At 39.1% G+C, this 22,984-nt stretch overlaps 1 protein-coding gene across 3 annotated transcripts in view; it reads right to left on the bottom strand.

Annotated features, from left to right (window-relative positions):
- Window positions 1-22,984, bottom strand: part of CAMK4 (calcium/calmodulin dependent protein kinase IV) — a 219,016-nt gene that overhangs the window by 20,029 nt on the left and 176,003 nt on the right. For all 3 annotated transcript variants that reach the window (XM_047851916.1, XM_047851925.1, XM_047851933.1), the window contains 2 exons: window positions 9,112-9,202; window positions 6,998-7,072 (listed from right to left, as the gene is read on the bottom strand). In XM_047851916.1, the coding sequence (XP_047707872.1) occupies window positions 6,998-7,072; window positions 9,112-9,202 (166 nt within the window). The remainder of the gene's footprint in view (window positions 1-6,997; window positions 7,073-9,111; window positions 9,203-22,984) is intronic.

Raw genomic sequence — 22,984 nt, 5'->3', positions numbered from 1 at the left:
GGGCCCAAAGAATACATTTTAAGCAAGTCTCCTTCCCACTTGCCATCAGTCACCCTTCCTATGACCGCTTCTCCCCTGCATTCCGCCCTCACATGGGTAATAATAGAGCTGAGTCCTTAGCACAGTGAGTTCTCTGGCACAGCTGGTTCTGTTCCTTAGGTAGTCACTCACAGTTACAAAGAGGGAAGGACAGAGAATGATTTATGGTATGGGGACGCAGAAGTTAAGGATGACCAGCACATTAAAAGGCTGTTTCTAAGCCAAAAAGAACATGAAAAGTAGGAGGAAGGACAATCTCTTCAGACTCAATTTTATAAGCCGTCTCAGGTCAGAATATATTTGGTTAACTTGGATTAAATGAAGCGCTTGCCATAATCCTCAACATAGTTTACACATATAAAATATATATAGACAGACCGTGAGGTAATATTATGAATGTCAAATACTATGTATCTGCTGGGTGATGCAGAAATGAGCAACACTCTGTCTCCTCTCCCCTTGCTCCCCTGAATCCTGAGACACGGGTCAGTAGTCAGCCTCTGGGACCATTTCCCGAGCCAGGGAGGCAGCCCCTCCTTCTGCTGATAGCTTTAGATGCTAGAACACTGTTGTGTATATTGTGCCCCATATCTGTGCCTTGCAGCACCCATTCGTAATTCCTAATTCTGTCCAGTGATGTTTCCTCCACTATCTGATGTTCTATGAATAATAAACATGGTTTCTTCTCTCTGGCCTCTACTGGTGATGCTGCCCCAGGATCAGTCTGGGTTGTTTCTTCTTCTTCCCTGGAGTCTCATGACTTTCCATATCATCTATATGGTGACAGAGCCCCCATTTATATCAACAGACATGACCCTGCTCCTGAACCTCAAACATATATACCCTTCTGCCCACATGTCATCTCCACCTGGATATCTAACAGGCATCTCAAAATCAACGAGCTCCAACCCCGTTGCTCCTCAAGTCCTCCCCATCTCAGCAAATGTGAACTCTATCCTTCCAACTGGAGCTCTTTGGTCCCCCTCCTACCTATTATTTCTCCCCTTACAATTGCACTTCACTCAACTGTGTCCTTCTTCAACCTATAGACACCCAGCTGTGTTCCTGCCTCAGGGTTGGTGTGCTCTGTCCCCTCCACCTGGAATGTTCTTTCCATAGAATCTGCATAGCTTGCTCTCTCCCTGCCTCTTCCAAATCTTTGCTCTTCTGCTCCCTCATGAGTGAAGCCTTCCCTGGTCAGCCTGTCCCAACACTTTCTATCCTCTTTCCCAACGCTATAGGAATGATCACCTTTCTATATATTGACACAATAATTCTGTTTATTATTTGCCTTCTCTCACTAAAATGTACCACCCTTAAAGAAAAGATCTTGTTTGTTTGTTTGATTGATTGTTATATCCCTAACACCTAGAATAGTGCCTGGTGCATAGTAGGAGCTCAGTAAATAATTTATTAAATGAAAAAAGAATTGAATAGGTACATAACTAAAGTTCCACAGAATACACTTTGTCTAGGTCAGTACCAGATCAATACAAATACCCCGAGAGGCTCATTTTCCTCTAGATTTAAAACTTCCAAGACAGCCTGCATTCCACCAGCAGAGTCCCTGTCATCTGCAAGGTCAAGACCAAGATAAGCTATGGCCTTTCCTCACCTCTCGTGTATCTATCCCCAGCCCCACTTTTTCCTTTACCTGGCATGTGCTCATACGGATCAAGCATTGCAAGCGTGCCTGGGACAGTCATATGGTGGCTGCAGACACAGCCTATCTCAGGGAGAAAGAAGGGCCATGGTCAGCAATGGGAGATGGACCTAGGCACTCCTTACTCACCTGCTGAGCATTCTCTGCTTGCTTCTTCTCACATCCCCTGCTCTTGCCCATCATCCACTAACCCCACAGGAGCCCCGTGTACACACATCAGCCCATCAAGCATGTTATAGGCCATGCAACTGACATTTTACTATGTACTCTTCTGTTTTCTCTTAAGTTCACTGTAAAAAGAAAGTCACCATAGTGGGTATTTAATTAACTCTCAGGTGAGATCATCCCTTAGCCAGTTAGATTACCAACATAATCTGACACTCGTTAATTTCACCTTAGCTATTTAGTCCTCTAGAAATGAACAAAATACATCTTTTATGAAACTATTCTGAAAGCTTATATTTTAGATGATTAGATTTCCTTCTACTACATTAAATTTTCCTACATTGGTCATATTAGTATGTGTTCATGTAGACAGAAATCTCTTCTGTCTGACTCTAGGCTACTGAGAAATTATCTTTAATTTTGGTATAGTGAACATAATAAATTATTTCTTTAAAATATAACAATGCAGAAACAACACAGGATTATCACTCCAATGGGACTCTGGCAAATGCCAAGAGAAAATCAATTCTGAAGAGCTTCTAGACCCTGCAAATTGAATTTGGATAGACGGGTAGAAATATGAACCATGAACATACATAGTTTAATTAACTAAGCTTATGAGTAAATTAGAAATCAGTATTATACAGAAATACTCTTTTACCTAACCCTTTACCATATTGTTTTCTTTTCTACTCTCACAGCTTTACTTGTTTTTGTGATTGGCATTGATAGGCTGAACACCCGCAGACTTCCAGTCTTAAATAGTTAAACCAGTCAAGACATTTGGTAGTAATATTGCATACGTTGTGGCCTATTTATCGGGAGCCATGACCTAATGGATTTTTTTTTTTTCTGAGACCTATTTCTTTTCGCAATAACAAGATGTGGAGAATCTCTTCACGGCTATTGCAGAACACTAGTCATTGATTTCATTTATCTGGATCACAGATTTTAATTTTCTGGCCTGGAGTTTATTTTCCACTGGGCACACTTCCCAGGAAATAATGAGTATTTGCTTAAACATACAGCATCTGTGATTTTTCTTTTGCAATTCACTTATAGGAGAACCCTCTGTTATTAATAGCCTGGGGCAAAGGTTCTATGAATGAGACTGAATGGATGGCTTTTCACTTTTGTATTTCCTGACAAATGACAGATGGTGTAATATAAACACCCACTCCCTCAAAAGATGTAACTGAAAAAGCCTTCCATTAAAGGTAGACACTAGACCCCGTGTACATGAGGAGAACTGACCTGGAATGTAATCACCCTTCCAACGAGCAAGAAAACAAGCTCACACGTCTCCTCTCTGTCAACTGAAGGGGCCTCAGATACCTTTTCAAGTTAAAACTAAAGTCTGTGTGTAAAGTCATGGTTTCTGTAGGACGACGGTGATTCCCACCAGTCTCATTTCCAACTCATTGTATAAATGGGCAGTTTCCTCCCCACCTAGGTACTCTCAGAAGGGACACGCCAAACTGATGATGGCACTTACATGTATTGCAGGGAGGAAAGGCTAGAACTGAGTGAACCTCAAAGGGGCTTCAGCCTTGCCTATAAAGTCTAATTGTTTCATTACTATATGTTATTATTATTCACTATTATATTAACTAAAACAAAAACAAAAATGTTTAAACTCTGCATCTTGCCTTTTCTCTAGGCCATCCACTTCCTGTGCCCTGGGTGTGACTGCGACCTTGTTTTCCCTAACTCAGCCTTTCCAGTGTTTTTTGTGTTACTATACACAGGTGTATCCTTAAAATCCTGTCCCTAACCTCTAGGCGGGGGTGGGTGTGGGGTGGGGGAAGGGATAGTAAGTGAGAGTAGTGTGGGTACTTTTGGCAGGGGGGAATAGTAAGTGGAAAATAATCCTCCATTATTAGATGGCATTATCTGTAAGAAGGGTCTGTTTATGGCAAGGACAAGACTCTGAAATAGTATTTTTATTTTCATTTTATATTAAAAAAATCATTGGATGTAGGAACAGATCGAATACATCATTCTGAGAAGCTGTTTACGGGAGTGACAGCATTCTGTGTGTACATTTCTGACATCAGAGGGACAGGAAAGAGAATTTATAATCACTTTCTAATTTGTCTTCTTTTGTCTCTTTTTTCCCCTCAAAACCATCTGTCATAATGACATTGTCGAGATATTTGTAAGATACAGATTTGATTTTAAAATATAATTGCACTGATTAAGAACCTTTGCTCAATCACTACTATTTACCAAAGCAAATCTGAATTCCTTAGCCTGATGTATAGATTATTTAAAAATATGGTCCATTGTATCTTTCCAAGTCCAACTATATCTATACTGCAGTTGTGCAAAGTGCCAAAGTAACCAACAGTCCCTGAATCTGCCAGATGCTACCACTCCTCTATGATTTTTCTCTTCCTTTGCCTACTTGCAAAGAATGCCTTGTGGTTACCTCTTCACTTGTTGAACTCCTATCCAACCTTCAGAGTCCAGCTCAAATATTAGGGAGGATTAATTGTTCCCTCCCTTCTGAATACCTAAGCCTTTAGCTTGGATAAAACTACAACTTACCAACACAAACTGATTTATTGTGTATGGGTATTTTTTCTTTAATAGCCCATGAAATCCTTAAAGGACAAGACCATATGGTGTTCACTCTTGAATCTCAGAGCCTCTTAGACATTCAATGTTCATTTTATCAATGAATGAATCATTCACTCATAGAATGGCTATTCTGTCACGCTGCAGGAAAGAGCTGCTCTTATCACTATTATCAAAGCCATTAAAAGGATGCTGCTATCTCTTAGTCACAGAAGGGACCCTTAGAGATGGCTACTGTAAGCTCTTCCTGATCTTCCCATTTCAGGGCTGCTAGTTCTCAGAGAAATGCTCCAACCTACCTACCTCCTAGGAATACTCAGTGTTTGTGCTTAGATAATGATTACTAAATTGTCCATCAGCTTTCTTCTTTTGGGAAATCCTTACTTTGTTTTATCATTCTTTTGTCAATTCTCTTTCAATGCTTCTTTTGATTGGTCAGCAGTTAATACTCACAAATGGGCAATCCCATTTGGCACATGGTACAAAATTCGGGGTTCTTTTTTTATCTTTATGGCTTTGGAGATTGGGAGGCATGAAAGAAATATAGGAGGATGACAAGGACACATGAATTAGAGAAACGGGAAATATCTATGGCACCATTAGATGTCATGGACAGGTTGTCGGCTAACAGTTCTAAGGAAAATAAAATATACATAAATATATATCTATATCTATATATCTATATCTCTATATATAAATTATATATGTAAAACAAGAGGATGCCTATAGGGAACATGGTATACTTTAATAGTCCCCCCCCCCCCCCCGCCCCGGTAATGGGAATCTTACTCAAGTCTGTGCTAGAGATAGTGAGCAGTCTAATGCAATACTTATGCTTAGTAACAGAACGCTGAATTCATTTGGGGCAGCAACATGTCCAGCCAAAAGACTCACTCTGGTAGTATGGAGGCTGTAACCAAGTACTGGCCAATAAGAGAGAAGTGGAAGTGACGTGGAGCTTTAGCAAGTCTATTTAACAATGAAAAGGTACACCCTTTTTTCTCCCCTTCCCCCCTTCCTGTCACAGAGAATGTGGATGTAATGACTGATTTCAAGCAGCCATTTTGGACTGTGAGGAAGCATGCTAAAGAATGGTAGAGCAAGACAGAAAAGGCCTGGACCCCTGGCACTGAGATCCACAGAGCCTTACCTGGAGAACCCACCAGGATTGCCTTTCACTAGACTTTCAACATGAGAGAAATCAACTTCTATCTTTCATAAGCCACAGTTACTTGGAGATTTCTGAATTTACTCCTAATTGGTAGACTACTCTTGCCAAGGAGTTAAAGGTCCAGAACAAGAATATTTGGCACAATGTAAAGATTTAATAGAAAGACAGGTATACTTAAATCTGTGTAATTACTGGGTCTATGAACAATTGAGCTACAAGGACATAATATTTTAGATTCAGTAGGGAAATTAACTAGGTAAAAACAAAATAATAAAAAGTTTATTGTGAATATGTGAATTCCATATGTGAATATGGAAACATGGAGAAAGATGAGGAAGAACTCATAAGGCTATTAATACTGATTACACATACTTGGATTTTTACTTCCTGCAATGACCGAGTAATACTTTTGAGGTTTAAAAAACTAAAAACAAAACAAAACAAAAACATTTTAAGATGTAAATAGTAACTGATAAATATTTCTATGAAGGAAAATTATATTGATTTATCTATATTGGCTTTTTTGAAGAGGGAATTGTATAAATCTGTTTTTAGGCCCTTGGATACCTGGATTCTCATCTCTAACCCACTAACAACTAGATGTGAATCTTGGGGAAGTCATACTCTAGAACTCAAAATGAGAAAGTTAGTAAATGAACTTTAAAGGTTCTTCTAGCACTAAAATTCTGTGAATTCAATCATATATTTGCTTCAGTGGATATCTAACTGTACCTTCTATAGTCTGATGTGCATGAATTCAAACATTGTTAAAATAAGTTAGTTACATGGTTCTTAGGAGTGAGGACTGTCACACAGTCCATCTCTAGGGACTGAGGGACTCTGGTGGGGCAACCCCACCTGAAGCCTTATTAGGCTAGGCGAGTGCCATCAATGAGGACTAGGACTACCCCAATCTCACTGTTATCCTATACGCCCTTTGAATTAATGACACACTCCCTCCTCACCCACCCTCCCAAGTAAAAGCAAACAAGGAAAGTGACAGGAGGACTCATGGCCCTATTTCCAACCACAAATAAGGTTGTTTCCCTCCCCTCTTTCTTGATGATTGTCCTTCTGCTTCGAAGTGGGTTCAAGAGTAGCTACTGCCCAGGAGACAGGTGCAGAGCACCCAGTCCTTTTTCCTAGGGCTCCTTCTTTCCCTGCTTTTCTAAGAAGGGGGCCCTAAAACCAACATCATTGAACCCCTCATGTAGAACAAGAGGTGGTCTAAGTATCATTTATACACGCCTTCCTCATGGAGACTCACATCACATTGTAAGCATTTTAAATAGAGATATTAGGAGTTAGAAAATTAGATCATGAAGTAAAAATAGATTTCAAATAACAATAAAAGTAAATATCAGTATTAAAGAGCATACCGCAGTACCCTGGGGTTCCACACACTGTCTTCATGAGCACTTGATGTTCCACAATTTTAGAGAGTCCAAAATCAGCTAACAACACAAGAGAAACATTTAATGAAACAAGTCTTTTCTCAGCTTTTATAAGATGACAGAATATTTCTGTTATTCAAATAAAACAGATTTATTTGTTTTTGTATTTGATGACGGATGGATATGTAGAAGGGGACCAGTCACATGGGAGAGGGAACTAAGAAAATAAAATAAAATAAAATAATAATAATACCAATTCAAGTCTTGCTTTAAATTTGAGAAAAACATGACTCCCAAATACATTTTATGCTCTATAATCCCTAGTGTTTAGCAAATTACCTCTTTTTTCTTGAAGTAATAGTTGCAATAGATACATTTTGTCTAATATTAATTCTGAGATTTATGAAACAGTAACTCTAAAGTATAATATAGTGATATAGAATTAGTAATCCCTTGGACAAAATCAAAATAAAAAATTAGGTTTTCATGAATGTCAAAGAAATTAACAGAAATATCAAAACATTTATTCTGCTTCAAAATAATGTCATTCTTTAGTGTATTTTATGGATAAGGATTTACTCTCATATGAGAGATATAACACTTTTTTTGGGCAAAAGTCCTTTTTATTTATTCCTCAGAATATTACCTAGATAAAACACTACCAAAGTTGCTACCATTATGGTCTGTTTGCTGGGCTACATCTCTCTCACTCAGGAAACATCAGGAAACCATTCAAGGCCACTCTTCAAGAGAGGCAGGTGCAGAATTGATGCCATTTTAGACTTCAAAGATAAACCCACATTTCCACGGAGGTGCTGATCCTTATCAGGGAAAGCAGCAGGAAGTCCTTCAGAAAGAAAGCCTCTCCTGTCTAAATTAGTATCTATCCATCCATTTAAAGAAATTTCTTTAAGGATAAAATCTTTGAAAGTGATGTCAAAGGAAATGGAAGTCTCCCCGCCGTTCACTGCCTTTCAGGAGTGATTATAAGAACAGGACGGCTGCCTAGCAGGGCTTTGGTATTTTTTTCTTTGAGTACTTGCATTCATAAAGCACATTATGTTGTCTGAGCTCTTCTATGATATGTATAACTTAATTTTCAAAGATGTTAACACTTCTAATGCAGTGAACTGATCAGATTAACATTACACAGGCCAGCACCAAAAGAGCAATGTCCTTCACAGGATTTAATGCAGATCTACTAAAGGAGGATTCATATAAAATAAATTTTATTATTATTATTTGCAAATGAAGATGTGCTTTGGAAAGTAGCATTTAACACATGTATATATTTTTTCTAAAATGCTGATTTAAGGAACGCTTTGAACAGATGGGAGTTTCACAAAGTTCATCTTTGTAGTTCTTCAAAATGCTTACTGGTAGAAAAAACAAGGTTTCCAAAGTCAAATAAGGTTTGGGAAAAACCTCACAGTACACTAATTTAGATGTCAGTTTACACATTAGCATTTTTAAAGTTCTGGGAAGTCCTGCAAAAATAAAAAATCGTGTTTAAGTTGGCATTTCCTACCCTATTTGACCAACCTTAGCACTTCCACAAACAACTCCCATTTCCCACAAAGGGAATTACAGTAGTTACCCCTGTTCACTCAGCTGAGGAACCAGTGTTCTGTGGAGTGTACTTTGGGAAATACAGATCTCAATTTTCTCTGTTCACATAAACAAGTGACTCAGACCCTAAATTCAAGAATATGTACTAAGCATTTTGTGTCCAAGTTCTTGAATATCTAAAATTAAGCTCCAACTGATTTGTGGAATAAAAAGTAACAAAAAAAGAAGTGTTATGTTATCTGTGATTTTCTTCTGTATAAATTTATCTACAAAATACAACATCACCCCCTGGAGTCCCTGCCATTTCTACAAACTACGTTTCCTTTGTGTTCAGCAATGGAGCACCTCCTAGGCACTGATTCCAGAAAGAACACAAACTTCCCAAATAATGCATTATTCCTTTACAGACACCAAATATTCAAGGAAATTAAATGGAGGCAAAACCAGATGGAGCAGTATTTAAAAATTCCATGAAATAAATTTCTTCTACTCTGGGAAAGGAGTCATGAGACATTAGGAAATGTCCTCACCGATTTTGAGTGGTGCATCTGGGGCTGGAGTTGCATAGAGAAGATTCTCTGGTTTGAGATCACGATGGACAATCCCATTTTCATGTAGGTACTAAATAGGGAAAATAATGAAGTAACATTACAGTAATTGTACTTAATGGTTCCAACATTCATGTTTAATCTTTTCAGAATTAGAATTATCTTTACTAAGTCATGTGATTCGACAACACACATATATGATGATTTTAAAAATAAACACCATAAAGGAAAACAAGTTTATACTATACATAATTCAAGAACAGCTGACAGTTACTTGAAAGTGAAATGAATTTTAAAGTGTATAAAACCAACTGCCAGAAATAAAATATTTACTCCTCAGAGAATATTAGTTGTAGCTCTCTTTATGCATATTACCATATCAGTTCAAATCTAATTATTATTATAATAAGTCAAGGTTCTATGTATTGAAGTCTGTCTGGTTTATATCTGAAAAGCATAATTGTATGTGTCATCTCAGAAGCTCACAACCACAGCAAAGACTTACTAATTACTGCTTGAACAGACATTTAGATGTGAGTAATTATTATAGAAGACTATCCTTAATATGATAAATATTGCTTAAAGATGATGAATGCTCTCATAGGCTCTTCTGAGGATTAGTAAATCCAGCTATCAATATAGAGTGGTATATTGGAGACGACCTTAAATTAAAGATCACCTCTAGCAATTCCACTCATTTTATTATATTTTAAATTATTTCATAAATTATGTGTTATCACATATGTAACATACTCTCGCTGTGATTGTGGAGGTCTTACCTGGTCCTGCTTCCCCTGGTTTCAGATCCCTCTCCAAAAGTAATCACTCATCAGTTTGAAATGGTTTTAACTTTTTTCTATGAATTCACAAACATGAATGTATGTATGCAAGGAAATATCCCTGATTTTTCCATTTTCTTATATAAATGCATGATTAATATTAATTTTTATACTGCTTTTTTCACACAATATGTTTTTGAAACGTTTTCCACAAATCACTACAGCTTAATCTCTTTACCACTTGCTTGTATCCATTTCATTGGAAGCATCATAAGTTATTTTGCTAGTCCCTTTTTGATGGACATTCAAGTTTTTAAAAATTATAAATAAGGCAATAATAAGCCTTCTATCCCTTGGATGTTTGGCTAGTTTTGCTGGTGTTTCTCTAGGACAGATACCTGGAAGCAGGTATGGTGGGGTCAAAAAGTAGATTTTAAATTTTAATAAATACTGCAAAATCATTCTCTGAAAAGACTCCATCAATATCTACTCACATCAACAGTGTAAATATTTATGTTTTCCTGACATCTTCACCAAATCTGTATTTTTAACCTTTGCTGGGCTTCAGTGTAAATATTGTATCTTAGGTTTGGTTAAATTTGCCTTTCTCTGTTTACTGTTATAGTACATGCTTACTGGTTTTCCTCTTCTATGAACTGCCTGTTTATATCCTTTGCCCATTTTTCTGTTGGGTTGGGAGAAAAAGTTGCCAGTGTACTTCAGTATTTCTCCTTTCCTATCTTCTATGGGAAGGGAAGGAGCCTTCTCTCTTTGCAAGCCAGGTAACAGAAGGTGGATAGCTTCAAGGTCACAATTTGTGGTGCTTGACATGTCAGTGATTTGGGGAAACAGGAATTGATATCCAGCTCACTCATGAAAAAGAGATAGTTGGAGTAGGTGAGTGAGGAGAGAGGGCCCCAATGAGATTCAGCTACTCTCAAAGAATAGCTGAACATAGGTGCAGTTATCTCATGAGGGTTCAATGTGGACTGTGCAGAAGGGAACCAGACAGACATGAGTCTCCCTGAAGAATGTTTCCTGCTGGGGTGATGCCATCTCATTTCAGCATCATAGGAAGCAGAACATGGGGAAGGTGACAGCAGGCAGTTGAGGAACCAGTGACTCCTCAGAGCACCTGAGGTGAGAGAACTCCCCCGCAATGGGTCTCTGTAGAGCCATCAGTGGTGTCCCATAGGCATTGTAACCTGCCATCCCCGGAGATCACAGATGCCAGACCATAACTGTAGCAGTCTGGTGAGACCTTTCTTCACTGTCCTTCTCCTCTCCCTCTCCTGTCACCCTCACAGCAACTCTAGAAGGAGCACAATCAGTTGGTGGCAGGAGGAAGAGAAGAAACTAACAAATATTCCTATCCCCTATATTTAGAAATTATAGATCTCTCATGTCCACGTTGGGGGAAGGAAGACATTTAAAAGTTGGATGAGTCTAAAATTTTAGTCTTTTCCTTATGCAAGAGTGCCTGGAAAAGCTATGGGAATAGCTTGAAATTTTATTCATGAAGGAGAGGAATGGTTTCAGAGTGGATCTGCCAGGACAATGGTGAGATAAAATAAAGTTGCTTTTGCTCATGTCTCACCAGGCTGAGCTCACTCCTTACAGTAGATAATGATCATGTATAGACAATAATACCATACGTGCCCTATGCATGTCCTATATTCCAAGCACTATTACAAACACCTCGTACTTGCAAATCCTATAACGCTTGTTCTGCAAATGAGAAAACCAAGGCAGAGAGAGGCCAAGAGATGTGCTCAATGTCACAACTAGATGTGTGGAGCTGAGTGAGGTTCAGACGTAGGTGTCCGGAAGTGGAGGTCATAGCCTTGTCTATTATGTGACTCCCAAGCAGATGCTGGACTGTGTGGGGTGGGAATGAGAGGAAAATCACAAAGATGGAGAGAAGAGGAACATGATGGAAGGAGAGGTAAGGTAATGGCAGGGGAGGAGAAATGAGAAGGCAGAGGGCCATGCTCAGCCTTCAGTGACACCCAGGGAAAACCCACGAGATCCCTGAGGAGGAAGATGCTGTATGTTGTATAAGCTGAGTTTGAAGGCAACAATACAAGTTTCTCATACAGTTGCTTTGGAACACACCTAAGAATTGCAGTTTGGGATCAAGAGAAAATATTGCTCTCCCACAGTCTAACCCAATTTAGAAGCTCCATTCCGTTGGGAAGAAAATGACAGTGAAGATAGCAACACAATAACAACAGCAAATGAGATAAACTTACAAGTATTGGTTTAGCAAAGTACTAATTATTTAAAGACGTGCACCAACTACTGTTCTGGCTTTCTAGAACAGAAATGGTAGTTTTGTGTTCTAAGTCCAAATTAACACGAAACAAAACAAAATGACACCATTTGGCACTTCCTAAAGGAGAGCTAGACCAGATAACAAGAAAATTTTTAGAGAAAATAATAGACTTAGGAGCTATGCACCAACAGAAGAACAAATTTAAAGACAAAATAAAGCAATGAAATACTGAAGGTCATGATCCTGGCTTTTAAAAGTATAGACAGGGATTAATTACTATAAATTACTTGGTGCATAAAGATTATTAAAAGTTGAGATATAATCATGTACAAATGTTGTAGGAGTCGTTTAAATGTATTTGACAAAAATGGCAGGAATCATTATTTTATTTTTGCTTAGACCCACTGACTGCTTTTAACCAATAGTTAATACTTTTACCTTTTACATTATCTCTAGTCAGCAAGCCAAGCAAAAAAGAAAAGGTGGAGCATGATCTTTTGCCTTCCCCCAAAAAGATACAATTGTTAGAAGCAGCAGCAACCTTTTAGAACACCAGATCTCAAACCTTTTGGTCTCAGGACCCTGTTAGAGTAAAAACAATTACTGAGAACCTCAAAGAGTGTTTGCTTATGTGAGTTATATCTAACATTAGTTACTATGTTAGTAGTTAAAACTGAGAAATTAAAAAAAAATCCTAATTTATTTAAAAAAAACAATAAACTAATGACACATGAACATAAACATTTTCTAATAAAAATAACTATTTGCTAAAACAAAAAATAGTGAGTGCTGTGCTATTGTCTTAAAATTTTACAAATTTCTTTAATTTCTGGTTTAATAGAAGATGGCTAGATTCTCTTGTCTGCTTCTTCACTGTCTACTGCAAAATCACACATCATTCAGACTCTGGAATATTCCACTGTACTTTCATAAGTGAAGAAAAATGTCTTCATATTATGACAACATACTTCTGACCTCACAGACCCTCTGAAAGGGAACTCAGGGACCCTCCAGGAATCCTCAGACTGTACTTTGAAAATTTCTGTCTCAGAGCATCTGAAGATATAAAAAGAGCAGTTTAAGGGCTGAATAATAGGCACGCTGCCCTTTATTTTTAAACGGGGTTTTAAATGAAATACACACTTCTTTTTTTTTTTTTTTTAATTTTTTTTTTTTCAACGTTTATTTATTTTTGGGACAGAGAGAGACAGAGCATGAACGGGGGAGGGGCAGAGAGAGAGGGAGACACAGAAGAATCGGAAACAGGCTCCAGGCTCTGAGCCATCAGCCCAGAGCCCGACGCGGGGCTCGAACTCACGGACCGCGAGATCGTGACCTGGCTGAAGTCGGACGCTTAACCGACTGCGCCACCCAGGCGCCCCTGAAATACACACTTCTAATCTCACCAAGCACTAATCTTATTTTGACACATCAAGATCACTGCACACGAAGTGAAAAAGAAATTAAGGGGAAAAATGCCCCTCAAAATTGTGTACTCATGGGGAATTGTACAAAGACATTTTATGATATCATATTAATGATACAGAACTGATTAAAAAATATCTAATTATGAAGAAAGAGACCTTATCAAGATGCTGCTAATCTTAGCTACTGATCATTTAAATCATGGGGATTCAATACAAACAGACAAAAGGATTAGAGAAATTGAGAAACTTGAGATAACTGGATATTCCAGAACAAACCAAGTGTTCAAAGTAATCATAATTAGAGTAAACCAAACACAAACGAGGAAACCTTGAAAACTAAACACCATTTTGGAAGAAGACCTCTATAACCTAACAATTTAATGGACAGAAAATAATAAATCTGACAACAACTGTAGCATTTAACTACTGAATCATGACTAATTGTAACCTATTTTAATTTTCTTTCTTTTTTTTTTTTGAACGTTTTATTTATTTTTGGGACAGAGAGAGACAGAGCATGAACGGGGGAGGGGCAGAGAGAGAGGGAGACACAGAATCAGAAACAGGCTCCAGGCTCCGAGCCATCAGCCCAGAGCCTGACGCGGGGCTCGAACTCACGGACCGCGAGATCGTGACCTGGCTGAAGTCGGACGCTTAACCGACTGCGCCACCCAGGCGCCCCATAACCTATTTTAATAAAGAAACTGGAAGAGCAGATAACTAGGTATATATGAATTTACTTAAAACTTTAAGGAATAAAAAGAAGGAAAAGGAGGAGGGAAAGGAAGAGGCAGAGAAGCACAATTAATTTACTGGCTCAATTTTTAAAAAGTATATTATGTTTTTAGAAAAAAAGCATAGAATGACAAATATTTTATACGCAGAGTAATTAAGATAGGCAACAGGTACGTTTTTAAGGATTAGGCAATGATGCATTTAATGCACTGGTACCAAGGGCATACCTTTGCTAAGTTCTGTTTCAGTATTATACCCTCAGTTTTGAGGAAGGGTTGATAAAAGAAACAAGCATAAGAAGGTTTTTGTGGCATTGTTTTTGAAATAATTATTGAAGAATAACACCATGAGAGGCACTTTGGGGCCATATACCCCCAAACATGCTATTTATTAGCTGTGTGACCTGGAACAATCTGTCTACCCTTCACCTCCCGGTTTCCCTCTCTGTAGCACCCACTTTGAAGGTTGCACTGAGAATCAGAGGTTAGGCAGGGAGACACTTAGCATGGAATGGACATTCTGTTCTATAAATGGTAGCTGTTAGGAGCACCCTACCACTGTTGTTCCGTCTCTTGTACAATAAATTACATCCGAAATCCTTTGAGATTTGGAAAACTTGCTCTTTCCTGAAGTACCAAAGAATACTTTAATGGGAAAATATTTGCTTTTTATTTCATCACATTTTCTTCTTCTGTTTTGGTGGCCCCAAACTCAATGTACAAGAGGTTTCAGTTACAATTACTAGCCTGGTTTAGAATATTTACTTCTCCCTCTCTCTTTTTTAAAATTCCCTTTTCCACTTTAATAGCTTTATTTTGTATGCCTTTTTCACTTAATTTGCCACAGCTCCTGTTCCCAAGAAGATGCAATGATAAATCACAGAGTAATAGAATGTAATATATATTAGTCTTCTTCACCCTTGAAATAGGTCTAAGGGAAATACAGACTTAAGTTGCTGTATCTGTGTTCACAGTTTCTAAGAGCATTTAGAAGTCAGAAGTGAAACAAAGTATATGCCAATTAGGATTTGAAGCATTCTTACTATACCTGTTCTCCATTGTAACACAAAGAATTACTACAATAAATAGTATTTGTCACTGATAAAGAGGAGCATTTCACAGCCTGTTGTTTCCCTTATGCTCCATTCTCCTTCTCGGGGCTCTTCTTCAGGAGCCGTCCTTGGGTGCACCTGGGTGCCGCTCAGGGTCCTCCTCCACACCCCTCTCCCTACTCAGAGGCACTGCCCCATCACTACTGCCTTTTCTCCCACGTCTGCTATTCCCTCTTTTTTTGCTTTCATCATACACATACCTCCAGAATGAACAGTATCACCATCAAAAGGAAACAGGAAAAAGAAATCAACCATCACCTCCATGGTCTCTCAAATACACACATTCCCCTCCTGCTCTAGCTGCACTCAGCTATACCCTACTCTCCTCAGTCTCCACTCCCCATTTCCATTTTCTTCCCTCTCATTTTCTTTCAACACACTATTGTTTCATTTCTGACCTCATCAAACCTAACACACACTTTCTGACTCTTTATCTGACCTGTTTGGCCTCTGAGCACACGGACTTGTCTCTCACTTGGACTCTCATTGCCTGGGGCTCTTGCCACACTGGCCGCATGGTGCTCCTCACCTCTGCTCCCCCCTCAGTCTCCTTCCTCCCCAGGCCCTCTGTCTCAAGACTTGCTCAGCACCCTTCTGCTTTCCCTTTGGTTTCCAGAGTTCAGCTCATCTAAAGCCACAAATAAAGGTATCACTTATCCAATGTGCCCCAAATCTCTATTGCCTTCCCCAACGTCTCTGTGGCTCTGATTTGAGAGAACTTTCTACTTCCCATTCCATTTGAATGTCTCACACATGTTTCAAGGTCAACACGTCCAAAATCAATTTAGTATTTACCCTAAATTTACTCCTGCTGTACCTGTATTTCCAAACCCAACGAATGACAGCATCCTTTTGATCAAGCCAGAAACCTGGGTTTACCTAACTTCTCCATCTCCTTTACCAACACGTCCAGTCCATGACCCATGACAGTAAGTAGCTCTCGCTCCTTAGTGCCTCATGTATTGGCCTCTTGTTCCTACTTATCCGCTCTTGCCTTCAGCCAGGCCACAAACATGGCTTCCCTCTTGATTACTCTGGTGACTAGCTTAATTACCAGCTCCCCAACTTCCAGGGTTGTTCCCATGCAGCCCATGCTCCACACTGCCATGACAATCATTTTTAAAAAGTGCAGTTTTGGTCACGTCATTCCTCTGCTTAAAATCTTCAGCATCTTTCCATCGCTTGGGTCATGCAGGGTAGCAACAACGTTGCATTTGATTTTGCATCTCTTGAGCAGGGACCAAAAACTCTCCAGGGGTCAGGAAGACACCCTAAAAGAATGAAGGAAGTTGGCAGAGTGTAAAATAAAAGGAAGGCACTGGGAAGTCCTAGGGACTGCATCTGCCCCTGGAGAGCATGACTCCTTACAAGGAGAAGGCGACTCAGATTCAGCCAGGCAGGAATGCAGGCCCCATGTTGCTAGCTCTTTTGATTTTTAAAAAATGTTTTATTATTTATTTTTGAGAAAGAGACAGAGAAGAAGTGGGGGAGGGGCACAGAGAGAGGGACACACAGAATCTGAAGCAGCTCCAGGCTCCGAGCTGTCAGCACAGAGCTTGACACGGGGCTCAAACTCATGGACTGTGAGATCATGACCTGAGCTGAAGTTGGATGCTTAACCTACTGGGCCACCCCAGTGTCCTTCGCTCTTCTGATTTTAAAGGAAAGATAGAAATTCAGATTTTTTAATGTAAAATATTACAAATTTTAAATGTTGGCACTTAAGTTGAAAATTTTAAAAGCGTGTGCAGGGTACAAACAAAACACCCTGCAGTCTGTGATTCCTGCTTTGGAATTTAAAACAGGACTTGGCGCCCGGCAGATGCTCAATAAACATTTGGGAAGTATAAGTTTATGAATAAATAAACGAATTTTGTTTCTGACTCTGCTTCTTAAATTAGATATCTACTACTGTGCTTGTAGCCTTCTCTTCTGCTATAAACTCTTCCTGAGCTTGTCTGTCTATTCCTTTCCCTCCAGCTACTTTTTATAGCCTCCCCAAAAGTACACATGTGTGTAAAAAAATTGTGGGTAGGGTTATAATTAATTTTAGTTTTTTCTTTTTTTTTTAAATTTTAAAAAATTGTTTTAATGTTTGAGGGAGAGAGAGAGAAAGAGTGCAAGTAGGGGAGAAGCAGAGAGAAAGAGAGAGAGAGAGAGAGAGAGACAGGGAATCCAAAGCAGGCTCCAGGTTCTGGGTGCAGAATCTGATGTGGGGCTCAAACTCACGAACTGTGAGATCATGACCTGAGCTGAAGTTGGACACTCAACTGACTGAGCCACCCAGATGCCCCTTTTTAAGTTTTTTTTTTAAAGTTTATTTATTTTGAGAGAGAAAGAGACCACAAGTGTGGAGGGGAAGAAAGAAAGAGAGAGAGAGAGAGAGAGAGAGAGAGAGAGAGAGAGAGAATCCTAAGCAGGTTCCTCACTGTCAGTGTGGAGCCTGATGTGGGGCTTGAACTCATGAACCATGAGATCATGACCTGAGCCTAAATCAATAGTTGGATGCTTAACCAACCGAGCCACCCAGGTGCCCCAATTTTAGTTTTTTTATTATATGAAAGTTAACTGTAAACATTATATATTACTTGGGTAATGAATTTTTAAAAACATAAATTTTATATAATTGGCAGGCATTTCATGTTGGCTTGTCCTGAATACCATGCATCTACTATGAATGATGTTCTCCAAATATGAATATGTACATTGAGATGGTAACTATGTCTGGTCTCATATGAACTAAACACATGATGCCATTAATATTGCTAGTAGTTTAAGACTGCAAAGACTATTCCATGATACTATCTAAAAAAGATGTTCTAATTCAAACTGTTGTTTTCTTAAGCTCCAGGCCCATATATCCACCTGCCCAGGTCTCATTTCCAGCTGGATGTTTCACAGACACCTTACGTTCAATACGTCCAAAACTGAACTGTTGAGCGTCTTCCAGCCCTGTTCTTTCCGTTCTTCCCACCTCAAAATGTGATGTCTCAATCAACTCAAGTGTTCAAGTCAGAAACTGTTTCTCTCTTCTCCCCCAGTAGCCTCCATCCAAGTCATAGTAGAGTGCTGTGAATTCTAATTCCAAAATGTCTCCAGAATCACTTTGCCTTTCTCCATGGCATTGCCATGAGCTTAGCTAGACCACCACAGTATTCCCTTAACCCTCTTTGATTTCCAACAGGCCCTACCTTCAATCTATTCTCCACACAGCAACATAGGTAATCAGGCCACTCCTTCTCCTTGGGAAGCTCTTCAATGGTTTCCCATTACTGTATCCTAGCTTTCAAGGCCTTGGCCACCTGGCTCCAGCCTTCCCCTCCAGCCTCATATCCTGCTATTTCCCCCTTTCTTGCTCTGTTCTTTCCATACTGACTTTCTTTCAATTTCTCTCAAGCCCCATTCCCTCCCCTACCCCCATCTCAGCATCCCTTTCTGACTGCCCCCACTTTCTGGAATGCTTTTTTACATGTTTCTACCTGGCCAGCCCCCCACATCCTCAGGCCTCAACTATAATGTCAATTCTTCAGGGAGGCCGTATCTGTATTTCCAAACTAACATATGTGCCCACACTTATGTGCCTTCATGGATGCCTCCTACTTTTCTTTACAACATGCCTATTTCTTTGCAAGCTTTATGATTAGGATGCCTCCCTCACTAGACTGAAAACCCAGGAAGACAAGGAAATTTGGATCTGGTTCCTCAGATATCTAGTTTCTTGCACAGTGCCAGGCACTAAATATGTACTCAAGAAATATTTTTGAATGATTGATAAACTCAATTTTCCTATAGACATGTATGTTGTTCTACTTTTGAGTCATTAACTTATAGATACTCAAAGAATGGTCATAATCTGCAAAGGATACTCATTTGCCATTATTAATCTTTGACAGAAGTTAAAATTTTGTGCCTACACTGTGGCACTACATTTCCATAGCAACATCACTTTGATACATTTAACTGAAATAAGGCATAGCATCTGTGCCATCTACACTGATTGGATAATAATACTTAGCCACCTCAAAGGTGCTATGAGATTTACAGCATCACTCTGGGAAAAGCCAAAACCCAATAAGAACATTTTAATTGTAAGATCAGGCAAAAGGGTGTCAACCTCATAATGACATCTTGAATACTTATATAGTTTTTGTTCTTCTAAGGTAGCATTGATAGTTATGGCTGAATTAATTTCTTTACATCCTTTGAAGTTGATCTGAATATCCAACACAACATATGCCTACTCAGGGGAGCTTGGGCAAAGACAGCTGAAAATTCATCTGTTAGTTTTCTCTTCAGTTTCCTTCATGTCTAAAACATTCAAAAACTGGACTTGTCAGTGTGAGAAAATGGAAGTGAATAGTGATTTGGCCAGCTGTAATGACATGGTAATGAACAGTGGGCAAGCCAAAGTCGTCTGTTTGTAAATGAAGGTGTCCTGCTGGGCCCTGCAGTGGTGCCCTTGAAGAGCACTGAGCCTGTGCTGTCCCTGTGGTAAGTGTCCCATGGGAGCATCTCTGCTTTAGATTTGGGGTGTGGCTTAGGAGTGTCTGGATAAAACAAAGATGGGAATTTTGGAGTAGCAATGTCATGGAGAAAAGGGGCAGGATGCTGACAGAGAGGATAATTAGGAATGCCACTGGGTAGGGAAACCGGTGGTGTCAAGATTAGAACACTTGATAGGCAAAGAGGTCATGAAAAACCGTCATGCTCCAGCTCTTGTTTCTGATTTTGGTATGAGTCTCCTCATGTGCAAAATCAGAGTGAGGGAACAGGGATACTTTCAACAGGCTGGAAGTTCATTTTCCTGTCTATTTATATATGTGCATGTTACAAAGTCTACTAAGTACACATTTACAAGAATGGTTTAGATAGTACTGGTGGCAAGTATAATTTTATCTATACTATTTTCCTTAGATTCAACCCCAAATCCAAAACATTCACTCTTCAATGAAACACTTATCATTGTTTTCAAGAGCAATTATTAAATGAAAGATTATCATTTTAAATTATGCATGAAAAAAATTAATGGAAAAAGTGATGTGTCCTGATTTAAACAGACAAGTCTCATGCTAAAAAAAAGAGTACAAAAATGAAATCTGAAACAATGTACATGTAATCAACAAATAAATCAATAAATAAAAGGTTTTTGTATATAAGACTGGAGCAAGTGCATGCTGTGGGACAACTTTCCAAGGGGTTGTTGAGAATGCTTAGAAAGGGTAAGCATGTGATAATTTCATCCTCTTATTTCCAATGCATACAGCCAGATTTCAGGAGAGATGAGAATTAAGGAATGGAGGCTATGGAAAAGCTTGGCTAATTAAATGGAAGCTGTATTCAGGAGATGGTACGTAACTGGGGGAAAGGTCCAAAAATCATCTGGAGTTACAGAGAAAGAGGCAGCAAACACATTTCTGTAACGAGAAAGAAGAGATCAGGTTGGGGAACAAAAGAAACACAGGAGCTCCTGAACCTGTGTGCTCTGGTCCAGCAGAGAGAATAGAGTCTACAGAGAGGCTTGAATGAGCAGGACTGAGGATAAAGGTAGAAAGCACTCTATGTTCAGGCAAAGTGTTGAAATTCCTCACAAGGAAGAGGAAGCTGGAAATATTATAATAGATGACTGTACTTCAGATTACATGCTTTATATGTTAATAAGTCAAGTGGATATTTGCAGGTATATTAGAGAAAGAAAGCTTTTGGATTAAGTAAAATGTATATCAAATATCAAAGATTTTCAGAGTGAAAAATCTATGCATTTTTCTTGGAAAATATATCCACAGATGTATAAATGGCTCCTAAATCACATATGCATGAAAGTAGAATGTGGAATTAAAAAAAATAAAGAACCCCTAATATATCTTACCATTTGGTCTTTCAAAAAATGCAATCACCAAAAGCCGAAACTCTCTTTTAAACAGAAAAAGACAATACTGCCACTCTGAATTCAGGGGGTGTCTAGACATGTAATTAAACTCTCTCTATGGTCCTAACAAAAACTGTGTCATTGTGTAATGAAAGCTACTGCATAGTAATTTAGTTTAATTACAGCTATGCTGTGTTCAATGGGCTGTGTGTGGCTAATTGATAATGTCTCAGGAGTTGGTAGGAGGAAGTTTGAATCTCTTTAAAAATCTAACAGGACAAAGAAGAGCCAGTCATTAAAAAAAGAAAACGGTATTCTGATCACAGCTCTCCTTTGCAAAGAAAAATTAAACGGCATGAATTTGCTCTTCTCCACTGCTCAGAAAATTCAGAATCAACACATAAAAATTTAAGTAAGAACTTCAGAGTGAATACTCTACCTTTGTGTCATATCTGCTCTGGAGACCTGCTGCTACCCTTGTCTTTACGCTTGACCTCTAGCCTGTGACGCCTTCAGCATTGTCAATAGAATGTATGGGAAAAGCAGTAGGTGACTACCATCTCCCATGACCGGATCAACAGGCATGATTAGGACTGGCCAGCTGTGAGATCCATGTAAGCTTGATCTGTAGAGCATCCCAGGGCTGGAGGAATGCACCTGCAGCAAAGCAGCCAAGTGCTGGCACTTCTTAGGCATTCCCATTTATTTCAGTCCTCTTTTCTCTCGGTAGTCTTGGTCAGTCATAATTCCACCTCCAAAATACATCCCACATCTACTCTTTCCATTTACCCTGTCACCACTGAGTACGTAAGCCTTCATATTCTCTACCTGCACTATGAACATCTGTCTCCTAACCACCCCCGCCCACATCCCTACACCTATATCGTCTTTCTGAAACACACGTTAACTCATTTCAATCCTCTAGTTTAAAAACAAAAACAACCCACCCTTAAGGGGTCCTCGTTGCCTATAAGTTAAAGTCTAGTATTTTCAGTATGAAAAAAAGGCCCTTCAAAATTTGCTCCCAATTTCTCACTGTGCATTATCCTGGGACATTCTTATCATGCACTGACTATACCCACAGCCTTACTTACTATTCCTAAATCATGCCATACATATTCCCACTTGGTTCCTAGGTAATAATAAGCTTTCATGTGCCAAACTGTATTTTCTAAAGATTCTTGCAACAATATTACACATCCAAATGCTCTTCCAGAATGTTGCCACCTCCCATCTAGAGGTGGAGTCTAATTCTCCTTGAATCTGGTCTGTGACTTGTTGGAAACCAACAGAATGCAGTGGAAGTGAAGGTGTGTATCTTCTGAGGTTAGATCATAAAAATCAATGCAGTTTCTACCTTGTGCGCTAAATCCTTATTTTTAGATCCCTAAGCTGCCACACAAAAAGTCTTACAATCCTATGGCCGCATTGCTTTAAGAACATTGGGCAACACACAGAAGCCATGTATAGCTTTTCCAGTTGATAGTCCCTGCTGAGGTCCTGTGTGGCAGACATTTCAACTGCCAGACATGTGAGTGAAGACACCTGTAATTGATTCCTGTTTCCAGACATCAAACCACTAAACCTTTGAGTCTCCCAGCCCAAACTCCAGACATTATGGAGCAGAGATAACTGTCATTCCCACCATGTCCTGTCTAAAGT

This window comes from Prionailurus viverrinus, chromosome A1 (genome assembly GCF_022837055.1).
Source record: "Prionailurus viverrinus isolate Anna chromosome A1, UM_Priviv_1.0, whole genome shotgun sequence".
Classification (NCBI taxonomy): Eukaryota; Metazoa; Chordata; class Mammalia; order Carnivora; family Felidae; genus Prionailurus; species Prionailurus viverrinus.
The sequence above is the reverse complement of the archived record's forward strand: the minus strand, read 5'-3'. Positions and strand labels throughout refer to the sequence as shown.